Source organism: Amphiprion ocellaris, chromosome 11, assembly GCF_022539595.1.
Source record: "Amphiprion ocellaris isolate individual 3 ecotype Okinawa chromosome 11, ASM2253959v1, whole genome shotgun sequence".
Taxonomy (NCBI): Eukaryota; Metazoa; Chordata; class Actinopteri; family Pomacentridae; genus Amphiprion; species Amphiprion ocellaris.
In genome coordinates this window covers 6,208,082-6,235,584 of record NC_072776.1, presented here as the reverse complement: position 1 = coordinate 6,235,584, position 27,503 = coordinate 6,208,082, and the positions used below count along the sequence as shown (strand labels likewise).

The 27,503-nt window shown below is 38.8% G+C and overlaps 1 protein-coding gene and 1 long non-coding RNA gene across 2 annotated transcripts in view; one reads left to right on the top strand and one right to left on the bottom strand.

The window, feature by feature from the left end:
• Window positions 1–432: 432 nt before the first annotated feature.
• The window catches only part of LOC111566603 (NALCN channel auxiliary factor 1), a 91,773-nt gene continuing 64,702 nt past the window's right edge, over window positions 433–27,503 (bottom strand). Inside the window, exons 2-3 of the mRNA XM_023267292.3 lie at window positions 9,874–10,045; window positions 433–6,377 (exon numbers count right to left, since the gene is read on the bottom strand). Of these exons, the coding sequence (XP_023123060.1) occupies window positions 6,076–6,377; window positions 9,874–10,045 (474 nt within the window). The 3' untranslated portion in view covers window positions 433–6,075. The remainder of the gene's footprint in view (window positions 6,378–9,873; window positions 10,046–27,503) is intronic.
• The window catches only part of LOC111566604 (uncharacterized), a 79,850-nt gene continuing 59,762 nt past the window's right edge, over window positions 7,416–27,503 (top strand). Inside the window, exons 1-2 of the long non-coding RNA XR_002746002.3 lie at window positions 7,416–8,276; window positions 26,934–27,014. This is a non-coding gene — a long non-coding RNA (uncharacterized LOC111566604). The remainder of the gene's footprint in view (window positions 8,277–26,933; window positions 27,015–27,503) is intronic.

Sequence of the window (27,503 nt, the reverse complement as noted above, 5' to 3'; positions counted from 1 at the left end):
GTAAAATGTTGGTACTTTTCAGCTTGCTGTCAGGAGACTGGCAACATATCCTTTGTCCTTTGCTGGACACAATATCTGCAAAATGCTTCATGAGGGACTAATGCAACTGCAAACAAAATATGTCATATGATTGCACCTTGAGTTATCACAGTTGTGAAAATTGGTTATTCAGAGATTATTTTAGATGTAAACTCCTTCTCACTCTGTATTTTTTGCAAACTAGTTTAACCTCTTCTTACAAATACAGGTGTTCATATCACATTATTAGCTCATCAAAACTTAGTGTAATTTTGAATATCAGCTGTATGTAGCTAATAGGGTCTCTTAAACTGCAAAGATTGGGTTTGTTGTGACAAGTGTTGAGATATTGTTTTCAATGCTTTTTCTGTATCTTGACTGGAAGTGACATCATGCAAAACCACAACAAAGGAACAGATTATATGTCTGTATTTATTTTCATCAGAACACAATTTTAATCATTGTAGCAGTAGTTTTCATACTTTTCGAAAAGATCATGACTTGTGAGACTGTTTTATAAATCATTTCATCAAAGTTGTTTGTAAAAAAATTAAAGAAGTTACTTGAACTAAAGCATCTATAATATTACAATATACTGGTAGTATAATAGTAATCATAATAATCATAATCGCAATGATACTTCTATATGCCTTTGAACCTTTTTCATTTCTATAATCATAAATCTTTCGCTTTCACACACACAGAACCACAACCTTTCACAATAAGGTTGCGAAGCTGAGGACGAGTCTATTGGTTAAACCTCACCACATTCTCTTTTAACATCAATGATTTCAGACGCTCAAATTAAAGAAAAAGGATTAGAAGAAGGAGAAGAAGAAGAAGAAAGTAACAGCATGACATCAACTCAAAATACACAAGGAGAGACATACATTGTTCAGCATACTAGGGAACGTATTTACAACCAAAAAAGGAATGGGCTTCTGCATAGATCCACAGGATAGAGAACAGAACTATTGTGAAAACAGAGAGAGGCTGAGAAAGAGTGAAAGAGGGCAAATATTAGTGTACATACCATTTGGTGCTGGGTGCACAGGGGGGTGGGGGCAAGAGGCATACATAGTCTATATGTGCAGGGGTTAAACACAAAATCAGTTTTGTAGTGTGTTATGGAATGTGACAGACCATACTCTACGACTGCTACAGACCATTGTCGGGGATCTAGACTGAATCTATAGGACCCTACGCAATTTCTTCTCAGTATAATGCAGTAAAAAATTGACAAACTGAAACGTAAATAAATAAATAAATCATCACAGAGTAACTGCTGCGTGCATGCCTGCATTACTAACAAAAGTCAAATCAGAGATTTACTTCAGTTGAATCTAATTCTATTATCGTTTTGGAAGGAATCTTGCGCACAAAAAAATTGCCAATCCTTGGTGCAAACGTGTGTGAAGGGCAGCGATGGACAACACATACGCACAGCATTCGCACCCATGCAACCACAGTGAGGACGCATTAGTGCATGTAAAGCAGACATGCTCTCTGCATGACTTGTGAATGCAGGCTTATTTGTATGAACAACAGTTGGCTTGTGATGGCTGTTACATCACACTGTGACTGGTGGCATGAGACGCAGAGTGAAACCACACATACGCCGCTTATATGAGATCTCTGGTGTGTGCTGGTGACGAGGGTTGCGTGACCATCGCGAGGCGCAATCATATATTGCTAACATGGCACATTTCTGCAACGCTGGCAGACCCTGTATTCCTCCTTTTGCTCTTTTAATTATATAAAGCACTGTGTTGTGTATCGATTTGGTTTATTTTACTCAATACAAGGAGTGCTTTGGCACCAGTCACTGTCATTTACTTCATGGTCTTATCTGCACTCTGTCTGCCATCCTCTACTTCATTTCATATTGGGGATTGGGGGGTATTCTGTTAAAATAGGGGCAAAGGGAATATAAATCATCCCTGGGCTGTTTCTGGGGTCTTGGGGCAATAATGCAGTTATTACACACTGTACACTACAATGGTTTCATACTACAATTCATGCAGCTTCAAGGCTGCGCTGAGTGATGGGACGGCTAATGTAGCGGCTCCCTGTGCGTCAGAAGACAGTGGTGGTTTGCCACATCTGTCCCGCAGCCCCAAGGTCATGGCAACGCCGATGAGTTCTCCAGAGAACATGCAGCAAGTAGAGATGGACACACATCTATGTATATGCATTTAGGCAGTGGTACACACACACACACACACACACACACACACACACACACACACACAACAGCACACTGTTACCCACAGATGAGTGGGGATTCACATTTTCTTCCACAGCCTTCCTGATCCCTGTATTTCAGACAGTTCCTGTGTAGTCGGTCGTCAGCAGCAGTATCAGAGTAAAAGAATAAATAGATTTCCATCTACTGGTGGCCATTGGTATAGCAGCAGTTTTCTATCACTGAATGCAGTCATTCAAGATGGGCATGGGTGCGCTGTGCCAAATGAGCAGTTGTGTATTTCATGCAAGCAGGAGCGGGGCAGGGTCTAAACAGCAAGTGTCAAAATAAGCCAATATACTTTCTATATAGACATGGTGTGAATAATGATTAATTTTAAATCTTCATATAAGGTGTATAATAAAACTCTTGACATCAGATATCAGATTGGACATCTCATATAAGTAATAAACACACTTTAGAGTGGAAAAGAACAAATGCTTCCAGCTATATCTGCTTGTCTTTATCAGACACCTGATCTCACAGCCATCAAAAAGACACAAAGTAGAACCAGAAACTAAAGAAGAAGTCAGCCCTTAAGGTCACGCCATTCCTTTCTGTTCACACACTGGTCGACATTTAATAAAATAAACCAAAGTGTCAGCTGACTTAGACGATTATCAGGAAATGCTATTAGTGCTCACACAAACAATGACGTGCTCCTCTCTCTGGATTTGTTTCTGTTCCCCCTCTCCAGTAACAGCCAGTAAATGCCTTTGTGTTGAAGTTGTATGAGTTTACAAAGTAGGAAATGAGCCACGTTTCGTTGTCGCTTCATTTTTTTTTTTTTTTAATACCCTTTGCCTGCTAACAATTTGGGCGTTTTCGAATGTGTCTGAATGTGTGGATGAGAATGTTTGAACTGTATATCTTAATAAGCCCTTTAATTAATGAGACATTAGTTTGATGTTTGGAGGAGAAAAGTACGAGACAGTGGGCATGCTACAGGAGCTGATTTGGGATCAGATGTGGTGCTTACAGGGGAACGGGGCTGAGGACAGTCAACAAAAGAGGCAGCCATAACCTCGCACAGCCTCCACATGCAGTTCATGTAGTACACATTTTGATTTAACAGAAACAAACAGACTTTTAACCAAATCGTCTCCGTGTTGGTGGTCAGATGTAGAGCGTCATTCAGTATGCACTGTATAGGACCAGCTCAATGTAATTGGCCAGAGGAGCAGGATTATCATGTCTTAAACCTGTATATTTGCAGGTAGCAAACTACCTTTCTTAGTGAGATGTTTATCTTCTGTATAACTGCATGGGAATTACAGTTGACCAACTGTGAAAAATCTTTAAAGGTAACATCAGGTCATCACATTTCCTTTGAATAAAAAGGCCTGAGGTTAAAATTCCAGTAAAGGACAATCAGTAAATTAGGCTTTCAAGTTGTGTTGGTGGAATTAATTAATATATTACTCATACTGCAGTCACATTATATAATAAATGCATATCAAAGAGAAGACTTCTAACCTTCGGTAACCACTTTTTCTCTGCTGCAGACATAGTTTGACTGGATTTTACCTTTAAAATCTAAACTAAAACCCTTAATGTCTGGAGGAACAGTCTTAAATATATTGACCCAGCGTTACAATCCCCGTATCAGTTAGCTTTGCTGAGCCATGTGGCTGAAAAGTGACCAGAATCTGAACAGGGTTTTGGCAAAGGGACTGAAAGAACTTTCTGGGTTAACACAAGTCAGAGACAGTTTCATATTTGTTTGGTGAGATAAAATTGTCCTATTTTTGCTTTGTTTTTAGTTGAGTGTGCACTTATTAACAAAGGTGAAAGTGATTCCTGGTCTAATATAGAATCAAGGTAACAAGCATCACATAAGGTTGATAACTGAACCCTTTTACTGACTATGAGGGTAGTTTAAAAACAACATAATTTTAACTACCCTCTAGGTTCTCTGGAAATTTTGAATATGTATTTTAATGATTCAAAGATTTATCTGTCATTATCGAGGTACATACAGATATGTGGTATTATTTTGTTCTTATGGCTCAGCCCTATTATATTGTTAACCTGAAGCCTTAATGATCATTCTGCCAGATTACAACTTGGGTTTCTATATATTTTTGCAGTTTTGATGATTTGTCCTGTTGGTTATGACAACATTCTATAAAACATACAAATTGGTGCGATCTTAGAAACATTTCACTACAATAAAATCTAGTGTGTAACTGCCACTTATTTTTCTGATTTGCTATAAAAAACTCAAAATGAACGCATTTGAAATACTCAGAATGATTCCTTCACAGTAAAACAATGACAATGGATTACTGCTTTAGGGTCAATAAATAATTGCGGGACTTTTTGGAACATAGTTGACATTTTTGCTGTTGCTGAACACAATTAAAACTATTTTTGAATAAGATCATTTTATTATTGTTTAGCTAATTAGAAGGTGGTTGTTATTAAATTTGGATGGCTACTGAGTTGACATTTTAGTGATATCCAGTATTTTTTTTTTTATTAATAAGTGATTTTTTTCCATAATAAACAATTATGGAATTTGTAAAGACATGATCATGATGAACATAAAAACCATTAGTTTTTTGTTTTTTTTTTAAACTTTTAATAGAAATGTATGCAAGATATATCCCATGGACATCAAAAGTCCCACAGTTACATATTGACCCATTAAGTTTATGCAGTGAACTGGGCTTTATTTAAGCTGACCACTTAAGTTTCGTCCCTAATGAACTTAATTTTATTGTAGTTGTTGCATGGTTGCATGATAACCACATTGCGATGATAGGAATAAAGGTCAAAACTAAAATAAGTAAATAATAAAAAGCCCAAGTTGTAATAAAAATGAATGGAGATATAATTTTTAGACTTGATTGCAGGACCGCTTGTCTCCGGATGCTTTTTCAAAGTTGAGCCAGGTGTTGGCTTTTTACTGATGTTAATTACGGACATGTTTTGATCCTTGTAAACAGTGTTAATAGGTGAATATTATCTCACGAAACAAAGTGAGGGCATAAACCTGTGGAAAACACAGAATTTAATACGAACATCAGAACCACATTCAAAACCCAGTTAAGCTTTAATGGGATTGTGGCCAAAAAACCAGCATGGCAGAGCTAAGTGACATCTGAGGGGGGGCCTCTGTAAAATCATCAGCTGCACCAGCCTGTTAGGTAGACTTTTAGAATACGTGTTGGCAATACGCACTCATTCTCACACACACACACACATAGGTAAAGACATGCACACAAGCACACGCACACACGGCCACACACACTCGCACGCACACGGTAAACCTAGAAAAACAAACCATCACACACGCACAAACTTGCAGCTAATTTTTTTTTTTTTTTTTTTACACTGTCTTATTTAGAGAACACATTTTCTTCCTGTATGAGAGACCCAGAAACAAAGACAAAGGATGAACATTAGAAAGAGAATATGATTGTGTTTTTCCATAGTCAGCCAGTGCAACAGAAACCAATAATTGGAACACAGTGTAAAAAAGCGTAGTGAGAGAAACTCAGCCATGAGGAAGCTGACCTTCCCTCTCAACAAAAGGCTGTGGCATTGTCCCCTTTTTCCTACCTAAGGGACCGGTCGAATCCCTTAGCATGTCTGTTTGTTTAGTTATTTATTTGTTTTTGATTGATTTGTGTGTCTTTCATCTCAAAGCCTCCCACATTTTTCCATTTGCCGGAGAGCATTGCAGAATGTCCACAGGCACACAGCTCCGGCCGTTCACGCAACTGTGGCTGTATTTTTCCACATCGGTTGCCATGGCGAGGGAATCCCCCCACCCTAACAACCTCAATCTCCTCCTGGCAGCTCTATCACTCCTCGTTGGCAGGGCTCTCCTCCAGAGGCGTGATGGCGGGGAGGCCCAGTCCTGTTGCATTGTGGGATGCAGTGAGGCTGGCGACGGTGTGTAGGAGGACGAGGACCAGCAGGCAGAGTTTGAGCCGGCTGTTACACAGTCTGCAGGCTGCCGAGGAGCTGAGGGAGGTACGGTGCTGGCATGGCGGGTGAGTTCTTTTCAGGGTCCCCCGGGAACGGTTGTCCACTTTCAAGTCCCACCGCACGTCACAGCACTCTGCATGCGGGTCCACACCTGATGGATAGTCCTCCAGCAGCCCTGGAGGAATGAGAGACGCACATTGACTGTACTTGTCTGATGTAACAGAAAGCGCATTGCACCTTGTTCAACCTTTTCCACTGGTAAGTGTGTGATACATCTATTTTGTGGTTTATTTTAGTCCTACCTGGTTTTGTTTGACCTGCAGTATTTCTTTTCTCATTATACTTATTTGCAGCTAGAGTTAATTACTTGAGGGATTAATCTTAAGATGTTTTTGATACTGGTCAATCACTTTTTCCAGGCAAAATGCCAAAAATCCTTTTCATGTATTACTATTTGCTATTAAAAAATAGTTAATCGAATGTCTTTGGGTTATAAAATGCTGTTTGGACAAAGCAAAATATGTGACTATGTCAATATTTTTTAACTAATTAATCAGTCAGGAATGAAAATAATGATGCCCTAGTGGCGGCACCTTTTACATTTCAGTGTGACATAGCATGCAGTGGTAAAGATGTTTTCTTCATTTGTTTGCTTTTTCATGTGTTTTCTAAAACTGCAGTGCATCCAGCAGTCTTTATTTTGATCGATATATACACATATTTATATTTTCTTTCCCTTTGCTACTACACCTCAGAGAATGCATGATGTATGGGAATGTCAAAGAATAAAGTATTTTATACTTTTTGTAAAGCACCTAGAAAGGCAAAATGCCTTTTAAATATGCCAGCAAAAACATTGTGTATCAGAAATTACCAAAAGAGGAGTAAAATCACAAACAATAGACCAATGCAATATCATAAGCAACATGGGGGTTTGTCACCGTCTGTGCGTTTGCTAACATGAAGAGTGAACTTGCTTAATTCTCTAGTTTAACTGTCAACAGTTTAAGTGTGAAAAGATGAACAATGTAATTACTGCTTGTCAACACTTACAGCTACCGTGAAGACACACATTCACATTTACAGTGTGCAAAAGCTGTAGATGCAGACTGAGGAGCTCTGATAGCTGCTATCATGTCACTCACTTACTTAATAACAGAGCCTACATCATTTATCACTGTTGCTGTGTTCACAGAGAAAATCATTTATTTGGAACAGGCTGTGTAATGGGGGAAGCCCATGGCCTAAAATAAGACACAGGCACACATGAAGCAGGCTGTCCACCATCTTGCCTGTTTGATATCTTTTCTTTTGGTTTAGATGTATTTTGCAAATGTTTACATTCAAAGCACGCCTAATACATTTTGCAGTTAGTACAAAAGAAAGACCAAATGGTGCAGCTGCACTGAAAACATTTATTTGCTGAAATGTTCTTCATCTTTTCTCACTTTTACATTTGTCTCCTCCGCTGTCATTGAACAGGAACTGCCAAACCTGCACTGGAGCGTTCCACTGGTCTAAGTAGAGGGATGCACAGAGGAGGAGACCAAGTGTGGTGGAGTAGGGGGGTGTTTTGTTTCATTTGAGGGTTTTTGTCATTGAAACCGTTGTTTTTGATTAAAACATATTTAAAAATTGAATTAATAGCATGTATAATTGATAATATCCTGAATTTGTATATTGCAGCCCTTGTGAACAATTTGTATTAGATAACTGATTTTGTGTCTTGAGTAGGTAGAGCCCACCTGTATAAAAGGCAGAAGGGAGGGGTAAAAGTGGACTGATTGAAAGAGGGAAGCGCAGCTGCAGCTGCAGCCCACAGCTCCTGCCCTGGGCTCTTTGTTTTTTCCTTTAAGTTTTCTGCCCTATTTCCCATTTCCTTTTGTGTACTCTACAATCTTTGAGGAAAAAATTATTTTATTTAGGATTTTTCCCATTTTTTGCTTCTGTCTTGGCCAACAATTTTTCACTACAAATATCTGCACTGGATCCACTGCTGTAAATGAAATCCACTTGGACTGCGATTCCTTATCCACGTGTTGGCTTCTCAGCCAATCATCACAGACTGCCACTGGTAAGACTGTTTTACTGTACAGAAGTCACGCACACCATCCTGTTGCTGTTAATACTCACTCTATGGTTTAAACCATAGCTGATAATATTCTTCTCTGATATATTATCAATGTCTCTTTTAATAATATCATGCGATAATAACTAAAATTCCTGAAATTCCAAACTGCAGGGATATTTTTTAGCAAAATTAATCAATTAGATAGTTACAGACAGACTGCCAAATTAAAGAAAAAAATTATTTACGAATGGACTAACACAACAGTGGTATTAGACTTTTTTATGAGACAAATTATAGATTATTCACAGCCTTAACTTTCAATATCAGTGAGCGACAGCTGTGGACTGATTCGGTATTCTTCATAACAAATATTTAAAATTACCAGTACCAAAAGACACATAACCTGACAACTTAAACATTGTACTTTAAATTTCTTTATACTTTGTGTAAATGTAACCTAATGATCAATATAGCCACCAGAGGGCAGCATCAGCATGTGATACAAGTCCTTGTATTAATCATGTTCTTGAGTGCAAGAATCTGTTCACACAGTCGTATTGTGGGGACTCTCTTCCCTTAAACATGTTGACTGATGACTGATTCTGACACGTTTAATCATTTAGTTAGGATTTAAATGAATGCATATTTGCCTCTATGTGTGTTCTGGGTCATTGTATTCGCTAACATTGGGCTAAAGAATGTGTGTTTCCACAAGTAATTGTTCAGGAACTCAGTCCTCCTAGTCTCTCTGTTTAAGCAATTGGGGTCTAAATTTGGTCCTAGAGTTTTACCCCCTAAAAGTCTCTGCTGTGGAGGTAGTTATTTCTGAAGGATGAAGCTGTTCAGTGAGGGCTTTAGTCCTAAATGTCCCTAGTTGGTCAAGTGTGCTAACAGTCTTCCACACCTGACATTCTTAAAAATCTGCTTCAAGTTGTGGCCAATGGTAATCAGGATGGAGCTGCTGAAGATGTTTTATGTTCGATGGACTGATGATGATGCCCAGGTTGTGGTTAAACAAAACTCCATGCTAAACTTTTATCCATGGGGAAACATCCTGGACGTTAGCGTTAAGGAATTAAAGCACCTCGAATGTCTGGTGGAAAAGAAGTTCAGGATGGAATTAGACCCAAAGAGGCCCACTGTGCAGCTGTGCCTTGCTGCTGTGAGCAACTGGCAATAATTTGTTGTTATGGTGTATTGCCCTGTTGGCCAGATGATTCGACAGAACATCCTGTAACTGTAAAGTCACAAGTGTTTTCTGTGTGTCCATCAGTGGTTTGGTGTCCCACTGAAGTAATACTGAGTGAGATACTCTGAACACGTGTTCACTCTTTGTACTGCTAGCAGCAGAGATTAGAGAAACTTGTTACCTGTAGCTTTGATTCCCAGGATTTAAGGAAGTAACGTTCTTTTATCTGTCAAATAATCAACAAAACACTTCAGACCAGCTGCTTATAGACTACTGGTGAAGAAGTAAAGTTTCACTGGGCACCAGCATGCGCTCTAGTGAGGCCAATCTTTAAAGAAAGACAGTCTGAGAGGGAATAAACACGAAGATTACAAACAGAATGACGCGTAAAAATGTGTGATTATTTTGTACCTGTGCATATAAAACTGGGGCTGCCTCCGTGAATGAGATCATCGTTGTCGGGCAGGACGAAGGGGCACCGCTGTTGCACCTCCAGGCAGTACTGACCACAGGGGATTCGCTTGCTGCAGTGCATCTGGGTGGTCTGGAAGTACTGAGAACACAGCCAGGGCTTATAAACCATCTAGGTGGAAGACAGAGAGGTGAGAGGATATCGACGGGTTAGGGAGGGTTTGCCTTGGATGATGCACACATGCACTCTCTCACATGCATCATCATGACCTCTACAGCTATTGATTCATACAGGACTGAGCAGATATCCCGGTGATCCTAATATCCACTGATTAATGAATGTGGTATGTTGCTGGGCAGTCATCACTTTGTCAGACAATACAGAATATAACAAACCACCTCTTCAAAATAAATACTGCTGTGTACTGCGGCTGCATTGCACTGAAGGATAATTTTTTTTGTTACATGTGATCTTTTGGCAGTGAAACACGCAGTAGATATTGCCGTGAAGTGCTAAATTTTAAAGGTATTAGAGTGCCAGCAAGTGGTTTTAAATATATTAGTACCAGCATCACAAACCAAAATTAACAACTCAGATTTTAACCTACTCTCAAAATACAAAGTAATGAAATCCAAGTGCATTGCTAAATAATTTGTTTACCTCAGCATGGGGGTTTTCATTTTTTTTTTAAGTGAGTATCAGCAAACAAATATACGTCTCTGTGCCAGAAATGCAAGAGAAAAAGTCTGTTTACAGCAGACAAACCACAGTCTGAGTGGATTCATCTTCTTTTAATAAAGAAGATCACATAAGACAGTAAACAGTGTTCCACCGTAATGTAAAATGCACAAACTCATCCATGCGTGCATTTCATGTAACATTATCCACCGTACATCCCATCCAGTCCATGCATGCATTCATCAGTGGAACTCTTGTGTGTGTGTGGAGGTGTGTGCGTGTGTGTGTGTGTCTGTGTGTGTGTGGGTATGCAATTTAACACCTGTGTGGGGAATGCAGTCTCAGCCATGAACTATAAAAATAGGCAATTATGGTGTGCAAATGCACTGAATGGCTATATGTGGAATAAGGCTGACCGTAATTTCTATTTAAGATATTGTGTTTACATTTACTGCATGTTTAAATATAGTTATTACATTCAGAAGGTTTTGACTGCAAAAATAGACTTTACACTGTTTCCAGAATCAGTATTATTAGCTCAGGCTATAGGGAAACAATCACGGGTCTATATATATACCTATATTTGACATGTTTGATATATATTCTCATCTTCAGTTGCTGCACCTGTGTTTTATCCCAATTAGCTTGCAGCTGAAAACTATTTAAATATTGAATGTGCATTACATTGTCAGATTCCAGCACTTTCTCATCCATGAAAGACATTCAAGTCTGCCAAATGATGATTAAGTGGACCACAGTGAATGAAATGTAACAGTGTTAACTTCTTAACTCTTTTTTTTCCAATTCAGACTCTCACTGCTGCATTTTTTATAGATAAATTGACACATGTAATATTTCTACCTACACTGGATTAAAATGGAGGCTCTACTCTGTATTTACCCGTTGCCATGGTGAATCATAATATTGGAGCTCCATTGATGATGGCTTTTGTTCATTCACCATGCACACACTTAATTCAGAGCAAACATAATCAGAGTTGATTGAACTAACTCTGATCGACTGGTCTGGATCCAAAAACTAGAAGTTTCCTCTCAGCGTTAATAAAGTTAACATCAATAACATTCGTGAAGCACGGCAGATGGAAATTAGTCAACAACACTGACGCCTCTGCTAAAACAAATTACACTGTATATTACTATTTTAACATGTAGGTGAGGTGAGCTGAAATGTACAGTATTTGATCAAAACAGGGCCTTTAATACACAATGTTACTGTTTGTTTGAGGTAATTTGGTGAATTTTCTCACCCATTTTCTTGTTTCTGTGAGTGCGCAAGTGGGGACAAATGATTTACTTAGCACCTCATTCTTCCTTTTCTCATGTGATAAGAGAGTCGCCTCATTGTGTGGTATTATCACCTGCAGCAATTAGCTGGTATTTCCTGTGAAGCACTCCAGGGACTGTGAGGCAAGCTAGCACCTGCTGTGAGCTAATCATCGAGCCTAAAAACAGTGCACCAAACCACAGATCATATCGCTGCTGCATGTAGACATACTGCTTACATGTTGCCTGTGTGTGTCTGTGTATGTGTGGGTGTGTAGACAGCAAGACCTGTATGTTGATATCATATATCACGTGTGCTTTCTCTGTGCTGCATGATAGTAATAAAAAGTCTCTTGTGAATGAAACATGCAGTGGCTGGACACACAAGAGAGACAATATTGCTCCATAAGCACAGAATAATGATGAAATATATTAATAGGTTGATGCACAAATCAAAATTGGAGAAGACGGGCAACTAAAAATAGAGTTTTCAATGCCTATTTCTTATACGCACACACCCAAAGGGTTAAATAACACACATTACAGCTTATGTTTAGGAACTAATGGTGATAATAGTAGTGATATGTTTGTCATCACATATCATTTTATCATATTTTATGCTGATGATTTTCAGAACCTTCTGGTGCTCCTCTTAAACATTCTCACTTTTGTTCACCCTGCTTAGTGATATCACATTAATATACACTTTTGTTTCATTTAACACATTATTCTGGATATAAATAAGTAAAAGGCACAAAAGGCGACGGAATGCGTGATGAAATTGTGGAAGAAATAATTAAATTGTCGTATTATGATTTTATTGTTGCTAATATATCAGATAGCTGTGCCGAAATCACACTTCTGCGATTCATGTTTGCGGATTATTTCCAATTTAGGTGAGCACGTATTAGGTTAAAATGTCGTCTTCATTGTGACAAGCAGCGATTGTCTGCTGCTCAAATATCCTTTGAGCTTATAACGGTCTGTCTGACATGCCATCCTCTAGTGTCTGAAATGTGTAATATCATAATATAAATATTGCTTCACGGCGATAGAGGACCTGATGAGTTGTATCATCTGTCATGCATATAACAGACTGAGAGGCATGTAATATATACATGAGCGAACATGTGACCGAACACACGCACACATTCTGAACAATTTACTGCAGAGTAAATTGCTGTGTGCTAATAATTAGATTTCCAGCTAAAGATAAGGCTTGTTCCTGGCGACATCACACACACACACACACACACACACACACACACACACACACACACACTGCCCTTCTCTCTTATCAGCTATCAATATATGAATGTCATGGTATCAAAATATGGTCACATGACCTTCTGCAATGTCTAGCAAACATTCAGCTGCTATTTCTAGATTCTTAACACCCCATATGTACATTTCTACAGATGCACAATACTGTCAAAAGTTTCAGGCCGCTTCGATGTTTAGATTTTCATTCAAGGAGGCATCTGATTGGTCCTGAATTCATTCTGCAGAGTGACTATCAGCCTTTATATGCAGCCAGAGTCATAAAGAGTTATCTGCAACAACAGGAAGAGCACAATATCCTGCAACAGCTGGTATGGCCCTCAGAGAGACATGACCTCAACATTATCAAGTCAGTCTGGGATGACATTAAGAGACAGAAACAGCAGAGACAGCCTAAATCCATAGAAGGACTGAGGAAAGTTCTCCCAAATGCTTTATATAACCTACCTGTCATAAAACACTGCACAGGGACTGGTTTAACTGTATAACCAGCTAAACTTCAAGCAGTTTCTGACAGATATTTCCTCCTGTCACAGTTTTACTCATTGTGGGCTCCACTGCAATATAAAGTCCTTCACCTTTATTAAAACAGCAGATCCATGGCTGAAAGTAGACATAATTAAGAAAATGTCCTCTGTGCAGGACAAGGCAGTTATAATGCCATGCATCATAAATAAATAAAAATGCCTACAGTTGTTGCCAATAATAGGGAAAATGGTAACTCCACATACTAAAGTTGTTTTACTCTTTGCATATTTTTAAGTTGTTTCCAACTGGTCTCTGCTTTGTGTAAACACATCAGTTAAACCAAAGAGTCCCTGACTTTTTGTCACATGAGTGTTTTGGTTACAGATGATTCAGTCATGGCTTCCTGGTTGGACTGAGGACTGCAAATGTTATGTCTTGTTTTGTTTTTTATAACATGAAACTTATTTTTGCAGATTTTGATGAAATATCATGGATTTAAACTTAGATTTGGTGATGAAACAGCTGATGAGTAGTTTAAGGACTGTCAGAAAGTCCAGCTCTGATAAATGATGTAATTTTGGCAGTTTTAAAAAAAACAACATGTCTTTTAAATACATCAGGGGGTTTTAGATTCAGAGGGTTAAAAGCAACATTATTTCTATATTTCTGTTTCTGGACTTGATACAGAATGAACTGATAAGTAAAAAATGATTGCATTATTCCTGAAAGCTTCCTTTCTGTGCTTGAGCACTGACCACTTTTGCACTGTACTGCATCTACTGTATGTGTGTGTGAAGAAAGACTGTCCAAGAAAGTGTGAGGCTGCACTGTTTTGCATTATGCTTGTGCAACACATTTCCATGCCCCCCTGTCCCTGGGCGTTTGGATAACTGTTCATCCTGCAGCTGTCAACTTGGGAAGATAAAGACAAACTGAGTGAAACGCCAGGTTTCCTCTCATTCAGCAACATATCACATTACATTAGCAATGTCACTGGCAATGACTGTAAAGTGGTGTCTGTTTTGGTATCTGTCAGACATTTTCCCAACTCAGCAGAATCTCAGAAAATGATGTTAAAGTCAAGGTCTGTCTGGTCATTTGCCATAGACTTATGACGCAAAATGAAAAGCTGAATAATCCATAACAACTAGAAGGACTGTCTTTTAGCATCATGTAATGCAATCTTTTAGCATTGATTTGAGCCCAGGGAGCCCATCTGTTTCACATTTATCTATATCACAATTCAAGATAATGTTACTGCTGGTTATTTACAGTACAGAGCTACAGCAGGTTACATTTATGTGGCACCTATAGGCAGCCCACAAGCCCAGGTCTCTGAGCACGTCAGTCAGCAGAGCATCTGTCTGAAATGCAAGAGATGTGCTGTAAAAACCTCAGCTCATTTTGGCCCTTTGCCACACCGTCATGTCCTTTTGCACTCAGCCCCAGTTAGTGAAGCCCACTGCTGCTGCATACGAGATCCATCAAACATCAGTCCACTGTAGAAGCGTGACCGCTAATTTATCGTCCGCCTGTCGAATATCTGAGTGAAAGAGGTAGGGAAAGGAGTATCTTGATAGACACAGTGGTAGGATGGACTCTTTCTCCTTTATGTAACTTTTGTGTTCTCTCGGCCCCCTTGGGGAGAGAATAAAATACTGCCTTCTCCTCAATCACAGACTCAGTGAGTTAGAGGTCAGCCAGCTGGCTCTCAAATTTTTATTCCCCTTTTTCCATCACCTTTCACTTCCTTTTACATCTCTCATCCGCTTTCCTTGTCTTAACACTTGTCACTGTGTTATCTCTCCCACTGAGGGCACTCCCACATTATAGGCCCCATGGTGGAAGCATACTTGAAAAAATCTGACTAAATGCAGTTTTAAATAATGCCTGAGTCATAATATTAATAATCAAATTTCAAATATTTGCAGCTCAGATTGCCTTGAAGACAACATATCAAAGAAAAGCTCGAATCTTTGCTTCACTTAGTTAAATATTTAGATGGGATAGTGCACAATAAGCAGGGTCAGTGTTGCGTAAATGTACCAAACAGACAAGAATGGACCATTTCATTGGCAGTTCTATTGGCAGATTGATTCCACATAATTCCAGGAATTGCATATGTATCTCTTTTCCTGTTGTTTTAACTCACTAATTGGTAATAGTAAGACATTTAAGTGTCTGCCAACATATTTTCTGCAGATGTTTTATATTAAAATGATACAAGGACAGGAATTGCCAATCAAGTAGATGTGACATGATTGTGTTGTATTGATGGAATTAATGCTATACAATATAACCTAAAACCTTTAACCTAAATAAGATAAAGATATGTTTAAGTTTGCATTAACAAAAAACTGCATCAGCATCACATAAAGCAGCTCAGAATCAAAAACAGCTTACATAAATTAATAGTAAAGCTCAGACTGTTTTCCAGTGCTATGTTGGAGAATCTAAGTGGTAAATAAGATCTAAGTATAAGGTAAAAACATCTGACTGGAAATAAATTACAACAGAAAAAAATTCCTTAAAAAGTGCTTATAGGCATGACTTGTTTTCACTTTAGACAAAGTAGAATAACTGATCAGGATGAAGAGCTCATAGTCCCTTAAAAGGCTACAAATAGCAAAATGCATTCCATGCATAAGGAAAATACATGTGGCTTTGAATAAAAATGTCTTTCAAATATATGGGTGTAAATTAAAGGACGCCATGTTAAAGAATGTCCTAATTAAGATAAGGAACACATTTATGGATGAAGCTGAACATTTTCCAAGTGCCTAAGATAGTCTCTAGGAATTTACAATCCAAAGAGGAGGCTTGTAAACAACAAAATGGATGGAAAGATGAGGATTCTGATGAACACAAGCATGTTAGCAACAGGTATTGCAAATCTAGGTGAAAACACCAGATTAAAGTGTTTCAACTTGAGTAAAAATAAAGCAGCTTCTCTGCATTGTTTTTCTGATTCCATTAATGAGAAATCATCAGATTTATAAAAAGGGAGATATTCATGGAAAAGAGTCGAAATGATCTTGAAGAAAATGAATGCAACTGGAATTTCTAATATCTAACATCAGTCTGTCAGCTCTGAGGTGTTGGTGCTAGTAATCACAGCAAAGGTGAGTCAGGAAACTTGTTTGTTTCTTGTGATTGAAATGCTGAGAAAAGTAAAATAAATAAAATTTAACTGATACTTCAATCTATTCTTCAGCTCTCCAGTGCATATCAATTTTGTAATCCGAAAGTATCAAAATGTTGTTACAACCCCCTCCCAACCCTACTTTCTGCTGGTTCACTTGCCTGTTGGTGATCTGCAGACTTGAGACTCAGCTGTCTTCTGAATTGGATTATTTCATTACGATTAGGCTAATAAGGTTGTAATTGATGGAAGGCCTTATACCCTGCCCCATGGTATTGGTTTTAAGTGGCCCCGGATGGCCCTGCCTTGTCAGTGCCAGGTCTTTAATGTTTTATCTCGATTTGTGATTGTAGCTAAACTGCTGACAGAGGCTGAGGGGGCTGGTAGCCCACAAAAATGACTCCAACTCATTCTTCTTTAACATACTGTACAGTACAGCAGCATAAATATATGCAAGATCTCACGAGCCGCCTTTTTAAATGCAATTAGCACATAATTCTGTTGTCCTTCATCCTCTTTTCTGCTCTGTTGACTTAAATGATCCTTGTATTACATAATGGACTAGGACATGTGCAGAACACAATACAGTTGTATTTGATTATTTCCAAATTGTGTCAGAATTCAATGAAGGCAATGATGAAGACTGAATGAGTCCAAGTTAGGTCTTTTATCCATTTTTAAAAAAGAAAAAACATCTGTTTTCTTTTATTCTAAGATATTTACTCTGTTATAAAACTGATTATTACTTTCGATTTCATCTACATGCAGCAAAAAGTTCTGTTTCCTGCTTCTATAGTGCTTTGTGCAAAAGCACCCAATTGCCTCTTTTTCTCTCTTGATTTTAATGTGTTCATATTGAAAATAATTGATGGACCCTATATACTGTCCACTGAAGGAAAAAAATCCCATATCTTGTCCAGAGAAGCAGAGCTTATAAGTCTGCATGCTCTCTGCAGTGTTGGATGAAATGAGCAGTCCATTCAAGCAGTGACACTAAGGCTGTCAGAGATAGAAAGGGTCAAACAGAGGGTGCTCTTTAGAGGGAGCCAGCTTGTAAGCTATCCCCTTAATTCCTGCAGCAGCAGTAGCAATGCCTCATGGGAGTTCCACATAAATACGGAACTGAGGGGTCAAATAGCAAAGGTTACACCGAGTATAATCTGTAAAACAACGTCCACATTCACATACGCAAACAAATGTGTGCATGGCTAAACACACCGGTAAGTCAATGAATGTAACCAAGCGTGAATGCAAACACGAAAGGAACAGCAAACCACTGAACTCTGCAAAGAAAAGCACATCAGTCCAATATCCCCGCACTGCTATCATGCTAAGTTGTGCAGATAACATTTAATTAGCTGTTGGATATATGTGCATTGGCCTGTGTGTACAGTGAATTAATGCATGTGTTTATACTGCCTAGCCTGAGGCGCTGATACCTGGCAAACATGCAAAACGTGTCAACAGCAGTTAGGTTGAGGAAATGTAACATAACTAATGATCCTAACAACAAGGCAGACATGAAATAAACAGACATGTTTAGCCAAGATGGTTAGAGGAAAGAATGCAATAGTAAAAAGGCATGAGCAAAAGGCTGGAGCTACATCCCAATTCATTGACTGAAGTGAAGTAGAAAGCATTCACACCTATTCAATTACATTCATGTTACATTTGGGTGACTGTGTGCACACATGGGGCCGGGTTTCTCAATAATGACCCACCTGCTGCTTGTGCTGATACGTAACAAAAACACATGTACACACAACCACACACACTTAGCAACATGTCCTTGTGTCTTTTAAAATCGGCTGCACATTTGTTAAGCAAAAACCCAGGCTAATTATTGCACACCAAGGACATACAGTGTTGAGTGAGGTTAATAAATAGAAGAGTAAACGTATCTGAATAAATACATAAAAACCGAGAGGGACATGTGACAGTAACAGAGCGAATGGCTCAAGAGACTGTCACGCTGAGACGTTTGACAGGCCACATTTTGGTGTAGTGTGATCCTCAGCGAACAGGAGAAAATACAACAAGCTTCAAGAGTGCGGAATCACAAAATAGCAGCAGTACAGGGGTTACATGAAAAATTTATGAATGAAAGATACGGTCATGACAGTGTGTGAATTAATAATGAAAGGATGAATTTCCTCTGTGCAGGGAGGTGTTCGCTGCTTCCAATAGTGTGTACTAGAGATGGTCCCTTTCAGGTTCATCATTGTGTCTGCACCACTTGAAAAACTTCCCCAAGTTCCCCTCACACATGCCTTACAAACAGGACTTGCGTTGAAATGGTGCAATTACTGAACCAATTGTGTGTAACTTTAAGTCTGTTAGGGTGACAACTGTATTAGGTCCCCCACTCTCGCTCTCTGTCTGCTGTGTATGTGCTTAGTGTGACCCATTAGGCAGTGTAGGGGAAGAGAGTAATTTGGGCCTCAGCCTATTAAACTGGTTTCTCTCCTGAACTTGCCTCTCCTCGTCCTTTCAGTCCTCTAACCACAAATTTGGGTTAACTTTCTAGGTTTTGTAAGCACACATTGCACCCTATTCATCCGCACGCTGCATTCATTACTGGCCTCCGTGAATCGCACTTTATTCTCTGTGTGCTGCTCTTTTATTACTTACTCTGGGCTTTGCTTTTAAACACACATATGTGGGATTTGATTTAAAGGTTAGACCGCGTGCCCCGAATAATTAGATCACGAGGGCAAAAACTGGTCTCTGAAAGGTTATTTCTGACCTGTCTATAGTAAAGAGACGACAAAAAATATTTCATACAGTACAAGTCATATGAGGTGAAGAGCAGACCGTCTTGTCCAGTGGAAAGGAATGAAAGAGCATTAATTAGAGGACATGATAAAAGTACACAGAGGCTGTAATCAGGCAGTCGTGCTTTCAGTTATATGCCAGTATTTTGTATGCTATTGTGTTGATTTGCAGTTCACTATGTTTACCTTTTTAGTGTAGTGAACTAATGTTGGATCATTTGTACTAAACACAAAGAACAGCTGTGGCTAATAAAAATGTATTCTGTGTTGAAGGCATTTGCTCATAAACCAAAGTAGTGGTCAAATTCAGATTTTTTCATGATGACATTGCTAATTTATTCAACTTATGAAGACATACAGTAAATATTTGTACATATAAACCAAATTCCAAATGGTAATGCAGGAGGAAAAGTCAGGAGATCGTCAAAGTCATTGGGATTCATCATTCTACCAACCATAATGTCTGTACAAAATTTCATGGCAATCTGTTTAATACTTGTTTGGATATTTCAGTCTGGACCAAAGTTTACAGTCACAGCTCAGCTGCTCTGTATGGTGATTGTGCATACTGTAGGCAGACAGCTTTGTTTTCTGACTCAGAAGATAAGAGGAAGAGCAGCTCCTCTAGAAGAACAAAATGAGTAGAGACAGTGGCTGTGAGAGGAAGAGGAATAATTGATGTGAGAAGATGAAGATGGATGAAAATGGGAGAGGACATTTTCTACAGGGGGGACATCCATATGCACAAAACATTTGCCCCAAAACTCATTTTGTTGATTAATCAAGGTTATCTGGATGTAATTCATCGGCACTGTCACACTGACACTTACACTGATAATTAATTTGACAAAGATAATTATCAGCAAGATGGGCCTACTGTGAGTGAGAGTGATGAATCAACACCCACTGCAGTTCTGCAGCCTGCTGTTAGTTCTACCAGACCATGGCTGCATGTGCTGTATGTGTGTGTACCTGCAGCTCAGTTGTCGACTCTCTCTGTCTTTGTGGGGTCCCATTACTGCATCCCCAGCCATGCACACCTTTCAAATAATGCAAGTAATCTCAACAACAAACTGTTTGCCGTAACCGCGCGGTATTGCCGCAAAAAAAAAAATCCCCTTCTCGCAGCACTGCAATCTTTCCTGCTGATATCCATGCCCCCTCCTACCCCACCTCACCCCACTCTACCCCCCTCCTGTCTCCCTCTGCAGTGTGTACTGCAGCAGCTGGATGAAAAATGGCCTAGAAGGGGGGGTTGGTGCAAGGTTGCCAGCAGAGACATAACAGATATACATACTCACCTTCAGACACACACTGTGGTAGCGCTCCTTCCAGCTTTGCTGTGCTATTTCTCTGGTACTGACTCAGACAGGCATGTAGATAAAGAGTGAATGAGACAAAGACTTGGAAATGGACAAGGAGGGACTGCGGTGTCAGTAGGCCTTTATAGTACTAATAGCCTCCAGTTGTCAGTAGCTTGTTATTCGAGGGTTCTACTCCCATGGGTGCCGCTGACCCAGCTGGACCGACCATGTCAGGCCCTGTGGAGCCTCTCAGAGGGGGGCTAAAAAAATAGAGCTCATATCCTAAATTGCCCTCCAACTAAGCACTCTTTATACATTAGATAAGCACACAGTGTGCATCTGCAGCACATGCAGCTTTGAAAGTTCAGATCTGTGAATGCTACACTGCAGATAGTGCATGCAAACCTGCATATGTGTGCATGCACGTCCACAAAACCTCTGCATTACTCCGTCAGATGTTTTGCTCGTCACATCTGCATAAAAAAAAGAATCCATTCCATCCAGGTTCGTCTGGCACAGGCGTGAGAGATAAAGTCAGAGAGAAAGGAGGGAGGAATCTTCAAAGGTTGTCGCTGAAGTTTATCTCTGCGTTTGGTTGGGGAGGGGGGGAATCAAGGCTTTCTTCAAAGCAACAGAGGAGGAGAAAAAAAGCTGCATCTTTTAATTAAAAAGCCTGATATAAAGGTAGTGACCACTGACGGCAGAAAAGTATAAGGTGATGGGACAGGAAACAGAAAGCATCCGCAAGACTTAAAGGAAATTCAGTCTGTTGGTCTGCAGCACTATTAATGAAGAGGTCACATGACACAGCAAGGCTAAGCAGAAAGTGAGAGGCAGTAACACCCTCACCTTATCTAAAAATGAAGATGTGCTCCTGCTGCTAAATATGCCCATTACAGCACACAGATCCCTCAAGTAATGCAGAAAGAAAGACACTGAGAAGCAGGCAAACGTACTGGCTGCTCTGCACACCAGCCCATCGCAGTGTGGTGCAGTAAATGCTAGACGTTTAAGAGCCACATATTTCGGAACATCCAGGCATAAAACGCCACAAATTTTCCTTCTTAATTCAAGAATTCCGGTTCTAGCTCATATTCTTATCAAAAATTAGTAACTCACATTAATCTTTATTTGACAGGTTATTAATATGTGGCAGGTTTATAGTAACTTTTGTGCATTAAAAACCTAAAAAATCTGAAAGCAGAGACTGATTCTCTATAATCTATAAGTCAATCCTCTAATGGTCTGCCTGCAAATTGTCTCAAATGTACACAAAGTCAAGCAATATTGATGTCACATCCTCAACAGCGGTACACTTCCTGATTTTCATGAGCTTCCACACCTCAGACACACCTGATCTGGACTCAAGGGTCCCTCTTTCAAACGGACCTGGATGTTAATTGTACTGTTTCCGGGCATGGTGCAACATTTATATTTAAGAAATCCACTGGTGTGGAAGAAAATGTGAAAATGAAAGACAAAAATATGTATGAATCCAAGATAAATTCAAGTTTATAGTTGGCTAATTGTTGAACATTTTTGATGGAATGCAAACATATCATACCCCCAACAAGGTTTGTGTCAGTTTAGAGCCTATGTACTGCATCAGCCTCACAATAATGATCAAACCAGACACTAATGACACTAGAAATGGAACAGTAACATACGGAAAAGATGCAGAAGAAAGACAGAAAACATCAGCAAATGAAGAAATCACTTCTTCTTTGTGTATTCTTCTGTGTACTAAAACAAAGCAAGACTGACAGTCAACCTGTTCCATCAAAATCACTGATTTCTGTAAAGCCTTAGCAGATCAAACCTTAGAACTCCAAGGTCACACGGTTCTTTACTGTCTGTGTTCTGTTTGTGTTCTCATTGTTTCTGATTTAGTCAACAACTCCTGTTGCTATAGTGCAGTGTGACAGTTACTGCCTAAGCTTCATTCTACACTATTTTTATCAAATAATGTTCACTTTAAAAATGTGAATAACATTTTTCAAGTTAATACGTTGTTGCTAAACCTTCAAACAGATACATTTAAATTGAAATATAATGACACAGAGCAGTTACTGCACTGCACTCCTGTCGATTATTCTTTTCAAGAAATAGTGGCAGTTTCTTAGAAATGACCTACATGTAAAACAAAATGAATTGGTCATAGCATACAAATCATACAGCACATTGTATTGCATTGTATTGTCAATTTTGATTATAGCGCCTGAAGTCGTATATATTGTGACCTAAAAAGAATCATAATGTACATTGCCTTTTTCTCCAACAAGGAGGCTGTTAAGGTGGAAGCATGTGAAAGCTGTGTGAATTGTACAGCCAATGCCAGGTTTATTCCTGCTGTCCATTAAGTTAAAATTCACTTTACTTTACTCCCAGCTAATCCATAATTGAGCAAAGACGTGGAATGGGACCGAAGCTAAGGCAGGCCATGCAAATGTTTCTGGGGCATAGACTGTCCTTCACAATGCATAACTTTGAGCCTTAATGAAATTTAAACTGATGACTTAATGGCGAAACACTGAGCACTTTTTTTGTCTTGTCACTCGATCAAGTACCTGCCTGTCAGGTTCAATGTGTGTCATGTAATTGGATTCCAAATGCAATAATTTTTTCTGCAAAACCAATCTTCCCACGGGTATAAATAAAGTAACTTTAAACCTTATAAAAAATTCTCCTGCTGTACAGTTGAAATTAACAAGGAAATTAGCTATAGAGACCAAAACCCCTTTTGCACCAGTCTGTAGAGGATTTTATTTCTGCTGTAAAGTTGGACATTTTAATTTGGGGGTCTATGGGGATTGACTCATTTTTGGATCCTCTAGTGGCCATTTGAGGAACTGTCGTTTTTGGTGCTTTGTTGTTGACAATTTTTCTGCCTCACAGGCTGCAGTTTGGTTTATATTGGGACAAATTGTGGTGAAAAGTAATTAAATATATTATTTTGACTTCACTACATTTATTTGACAGATTTAATTATTTGTTATTTTGCTTATTTAGAATATTATTAGCAAAAGTTATGAAAATCATAGTTTCTGCCCCTGTAAAGGGTTAGAATATTTCTGTAAATCAGAGGTAAGTATTTGATTTTTAATAAAATAGACAAGCATTTCAACAAATGTACTTTCACTTTTTGACTAGTGGTTACTGAGTTAGATTGAGGATCATAAATGACAAGTGTATCTACATGAATTTGGATATGCAATACAATAAAGTGTAATCCAATGTGTAGCCTTTAAAATCATAGAAATAAGGTGCTGTCATTGTGGAACCTTTCTGATTAATTTGAAGGCATATTCCTGTGAGGGGCTTATGTATAGTACAAAAACAAGTGACATCCATCTCACTGCACATATAAAAGTACATGCAAAAGCACAAGCATAGACATGACATGCACGGCCCCTTGGTACACAGTGGACAACCAGAACTATCTGCTGTTTAATTATCAGATGAACAGCTAACAGAGTTGAGGAGTTATTGATAATGGAATTCTTGTCTGGGCCGGTTGAGCAGCTGCTAAAGTACATCACACATACGCTGAACTAAGGCCAGCTCCACTGACTAGAGGTTTGCCTCTGAGCATTATAAATGCCAAACCACAAAGAAAATTGAGCTTGCTGACACAGAATGACCAGATCAGAAGGTAATGCTGTAGAATAAAATGTAATGCTTTAAACATTTTTCAGTTCTGTTATTATAAAGCTCAGACTGTGTCTGACACTGTGTCAGAGAGGTGTGAGGTCAGTTTTCTAACTCGGTGATTATTATTGAAGTGATGATGGTGTATTGGCCTCAGCTGTAGTAAAACGCCTTCCTGCAAATGCCACGTTGTGCATTAAAACCTAGAGAAAAAGGCTGTTCTTAAATTCACACGAATAGAACTTTGTGTTTGAAGATATAAGTAAGTGATTTGGGAGTTATATTTAGTCGGGCTTTCATGATAATATGCGGATGCAATCTTTTTCTTCTTTCTTACCAAAATAATCATTCTTACAGGTTAATGTAAGTAAAATGGCTCACAGTGAGCAATTTGGAGGCATATTTTGCTACACATGTCCTTGGAATTAGTTTGAGGTGACAAAAATGCTAAATCAGAGACTGACTCAGTTAAAAAGCTGGCAAATTAAAGTGTGAATTGAATAAAATGTTATCATATTGAATATTGAACCAAATTAAACACAATTAAATTAAACAGTGAAGTGTTAGAATCAATTACCCAAATTATGTGATTTCACGGCGTTAAAATTATATTGTCAACAAATCATTTCATGATTATATTTGATCAGAATGACATTTATTTATCAACAAGAAAATTTAACGAAAATTGGGTTGATTTCATGAAATTTTGCTTGCCACTGGGCCTTAAAAGTCATTGTGGCACTTCGTTTGATATCACAACCACATCTTCATTCAGTATCATTTTAGATGGAAATCTAGCTGATATCTTACCACACAACATTGTGATGCACCCATGTACTTGATAATGAGCATATCTTGCCATTTAAAATGTGCACATATAGATTTGTGTGTGTATTTCATGCAGAGAGAGCAATCATCTCTATGGAAACTAAGGCATCAATGAAATGTCTCACTGAAACCTTTAGAATGTCTATTGTTGCCTACATGAGATACACTATGAACAAACGAGCTGGCATTGCTTGAATGAACACAGCTGGGACAAAAGTTTATAGACTGAATCATAAATCTAGCAGAGGTGATGATGGTTTCATGAATTAGGTCACTACATGTTTCTAATTCAGTGCATATGCAAATTTTTTGTCTTGTGTCTACATAAAGTGAACCAACGGCCTTTGGCCCAATGGTCATCGTTTCACTACCTGAACCCCAATACCCATAAGCAGGTTTAAAAGTCATGTTATCTATTTTCTTTTTTCTTTTTTTTTTGTAAAAAAATAAAACTCAAACCATTTATCAAAGCCAGAAATTATAAAATAAAATCAATTTAGGCTACATGCCTCATTTAAAAGTTTATCAAATATATATACAAGCAGATCCTCTTGAACAGAGAAATATCAGTGCTTTTCAATACAACTAAGATCACCTACTCAGCTGTCATTTTATGAGGGCTCTTCCAAACCCGCAGGATTAGTCTGGCAGCCACCACAAATGCAGCGACCACCAAGCCGGACATTTCTTTCGTACGCTCGGGGGGGCATGAGAGATGCGTCTCCCAGCAAGCACAACTGAGGCACAATTGGGATAGACAAGCCTGTCCATTTTTCCAAGTTTTTGATAGCTTCAGTCCAAAATGAGAAAACTAAAGGACATTCCCAGAAACAATGGAGATACGTACACGTGTCTGTTCCACATTTCCAGCAAGTATCAGTTTGTAACAAGCCCATTTTGAATAACCTTGAAGGTGTAAAATAATATCTATGTACAGTTTTATAGTGGATAAATTTGCTTCTCGCATCTCTAGTTGCCCATCCTATTTTTGAGATAATATTCTTCCAAGCCTCTTCATTAATCTCAGATTATAGATCCCTTTGCCATCTCAATCTTAGACCATCACATACAGATACAGTACCTTGATAAGACAAAAGTTTCTTGTAAAACACTGATGCTGACTGATGATGACTTGGTAGACACTGAAATAATTTGTGAGTTTAGTCACAAAACTGGTGTGTATGACAGTTTAAATAAAAAATCTATCAAGGTAAAGTGAAGTGCTGTCATGACTCGGCTTGCGTCTGGGAAGCTGCTCTTCAAACAAAGATTTCACTGTATAATGATATTTAAAGCAAATATTCTTATTTTAGATGGGTTAGACAAGACAAGGCCGAGCGAAACGGCCTGTAAGTACATAATTCATGACAGGAAAAGCATGTGTTTATTTTGGGCTTTTTTTTTTTTTTTAATATCTCAGGTCAAACAAACCAAGCTTTGTCAGCAATGCCACTGAGAAGATTAATTTTTAATATTATTAGCTCACAAAGAAGCTGCAAACTCAAGGGCAACATTTGGGTGTGTTCATGTGTGTTTACGTAGGTATGCAGATATACAGTATACACACACACACGTACACACACCTACACACACACATCAGGAACAATATGTGGAACATGTCACTGCAGTGAACTCTTTCTCCTGTTTTTGCAGAGATTGCAGTTTGAAAATGAGGATTCCATCACCCTTGTGAGATTAATTCCCAGTGGTGCAGGGTGTCCATGGAGCAGAAAGGTCAGTCGTGCCTGTTTTTTTTTTTTTTTTACCTCAGTGACTCATTAACCTGATCCACAAACCTTGAAATCTTTCAGCATGGCTTCCTCCCATTCTCAAGCACACATTTCTCTAGTTACAGAGCAGCATCAGCTGATTTCTTCTCTTTCACAGCTCACATGCATTGACGCACACATAGGTAGATCTCTGCCTCGACCATTTTTACCCATCACAGGTTTCCATTCTTTCATGTTCTTTTTTGACGTTATCTTTTTTATCACACATATGGTCAGGAAAGTGGGCCAGGACTGGCCAGTGTTTGAAATGCAGGACAAAATTAGAAAGGCATGGCAGAATCTGATGGGGTCACATCGTCTGGGCCAAGCCTGAGACGGAGCTGCTTTGCTGCCCCCAATTAGGCTAAAAACTACAGGCAGAAAGTCTGAGTCTGATATATTCAACCAGGCCACATTCCGCCCCTGTGCTTCTATCTGTCAGAGAAAGAAAGGA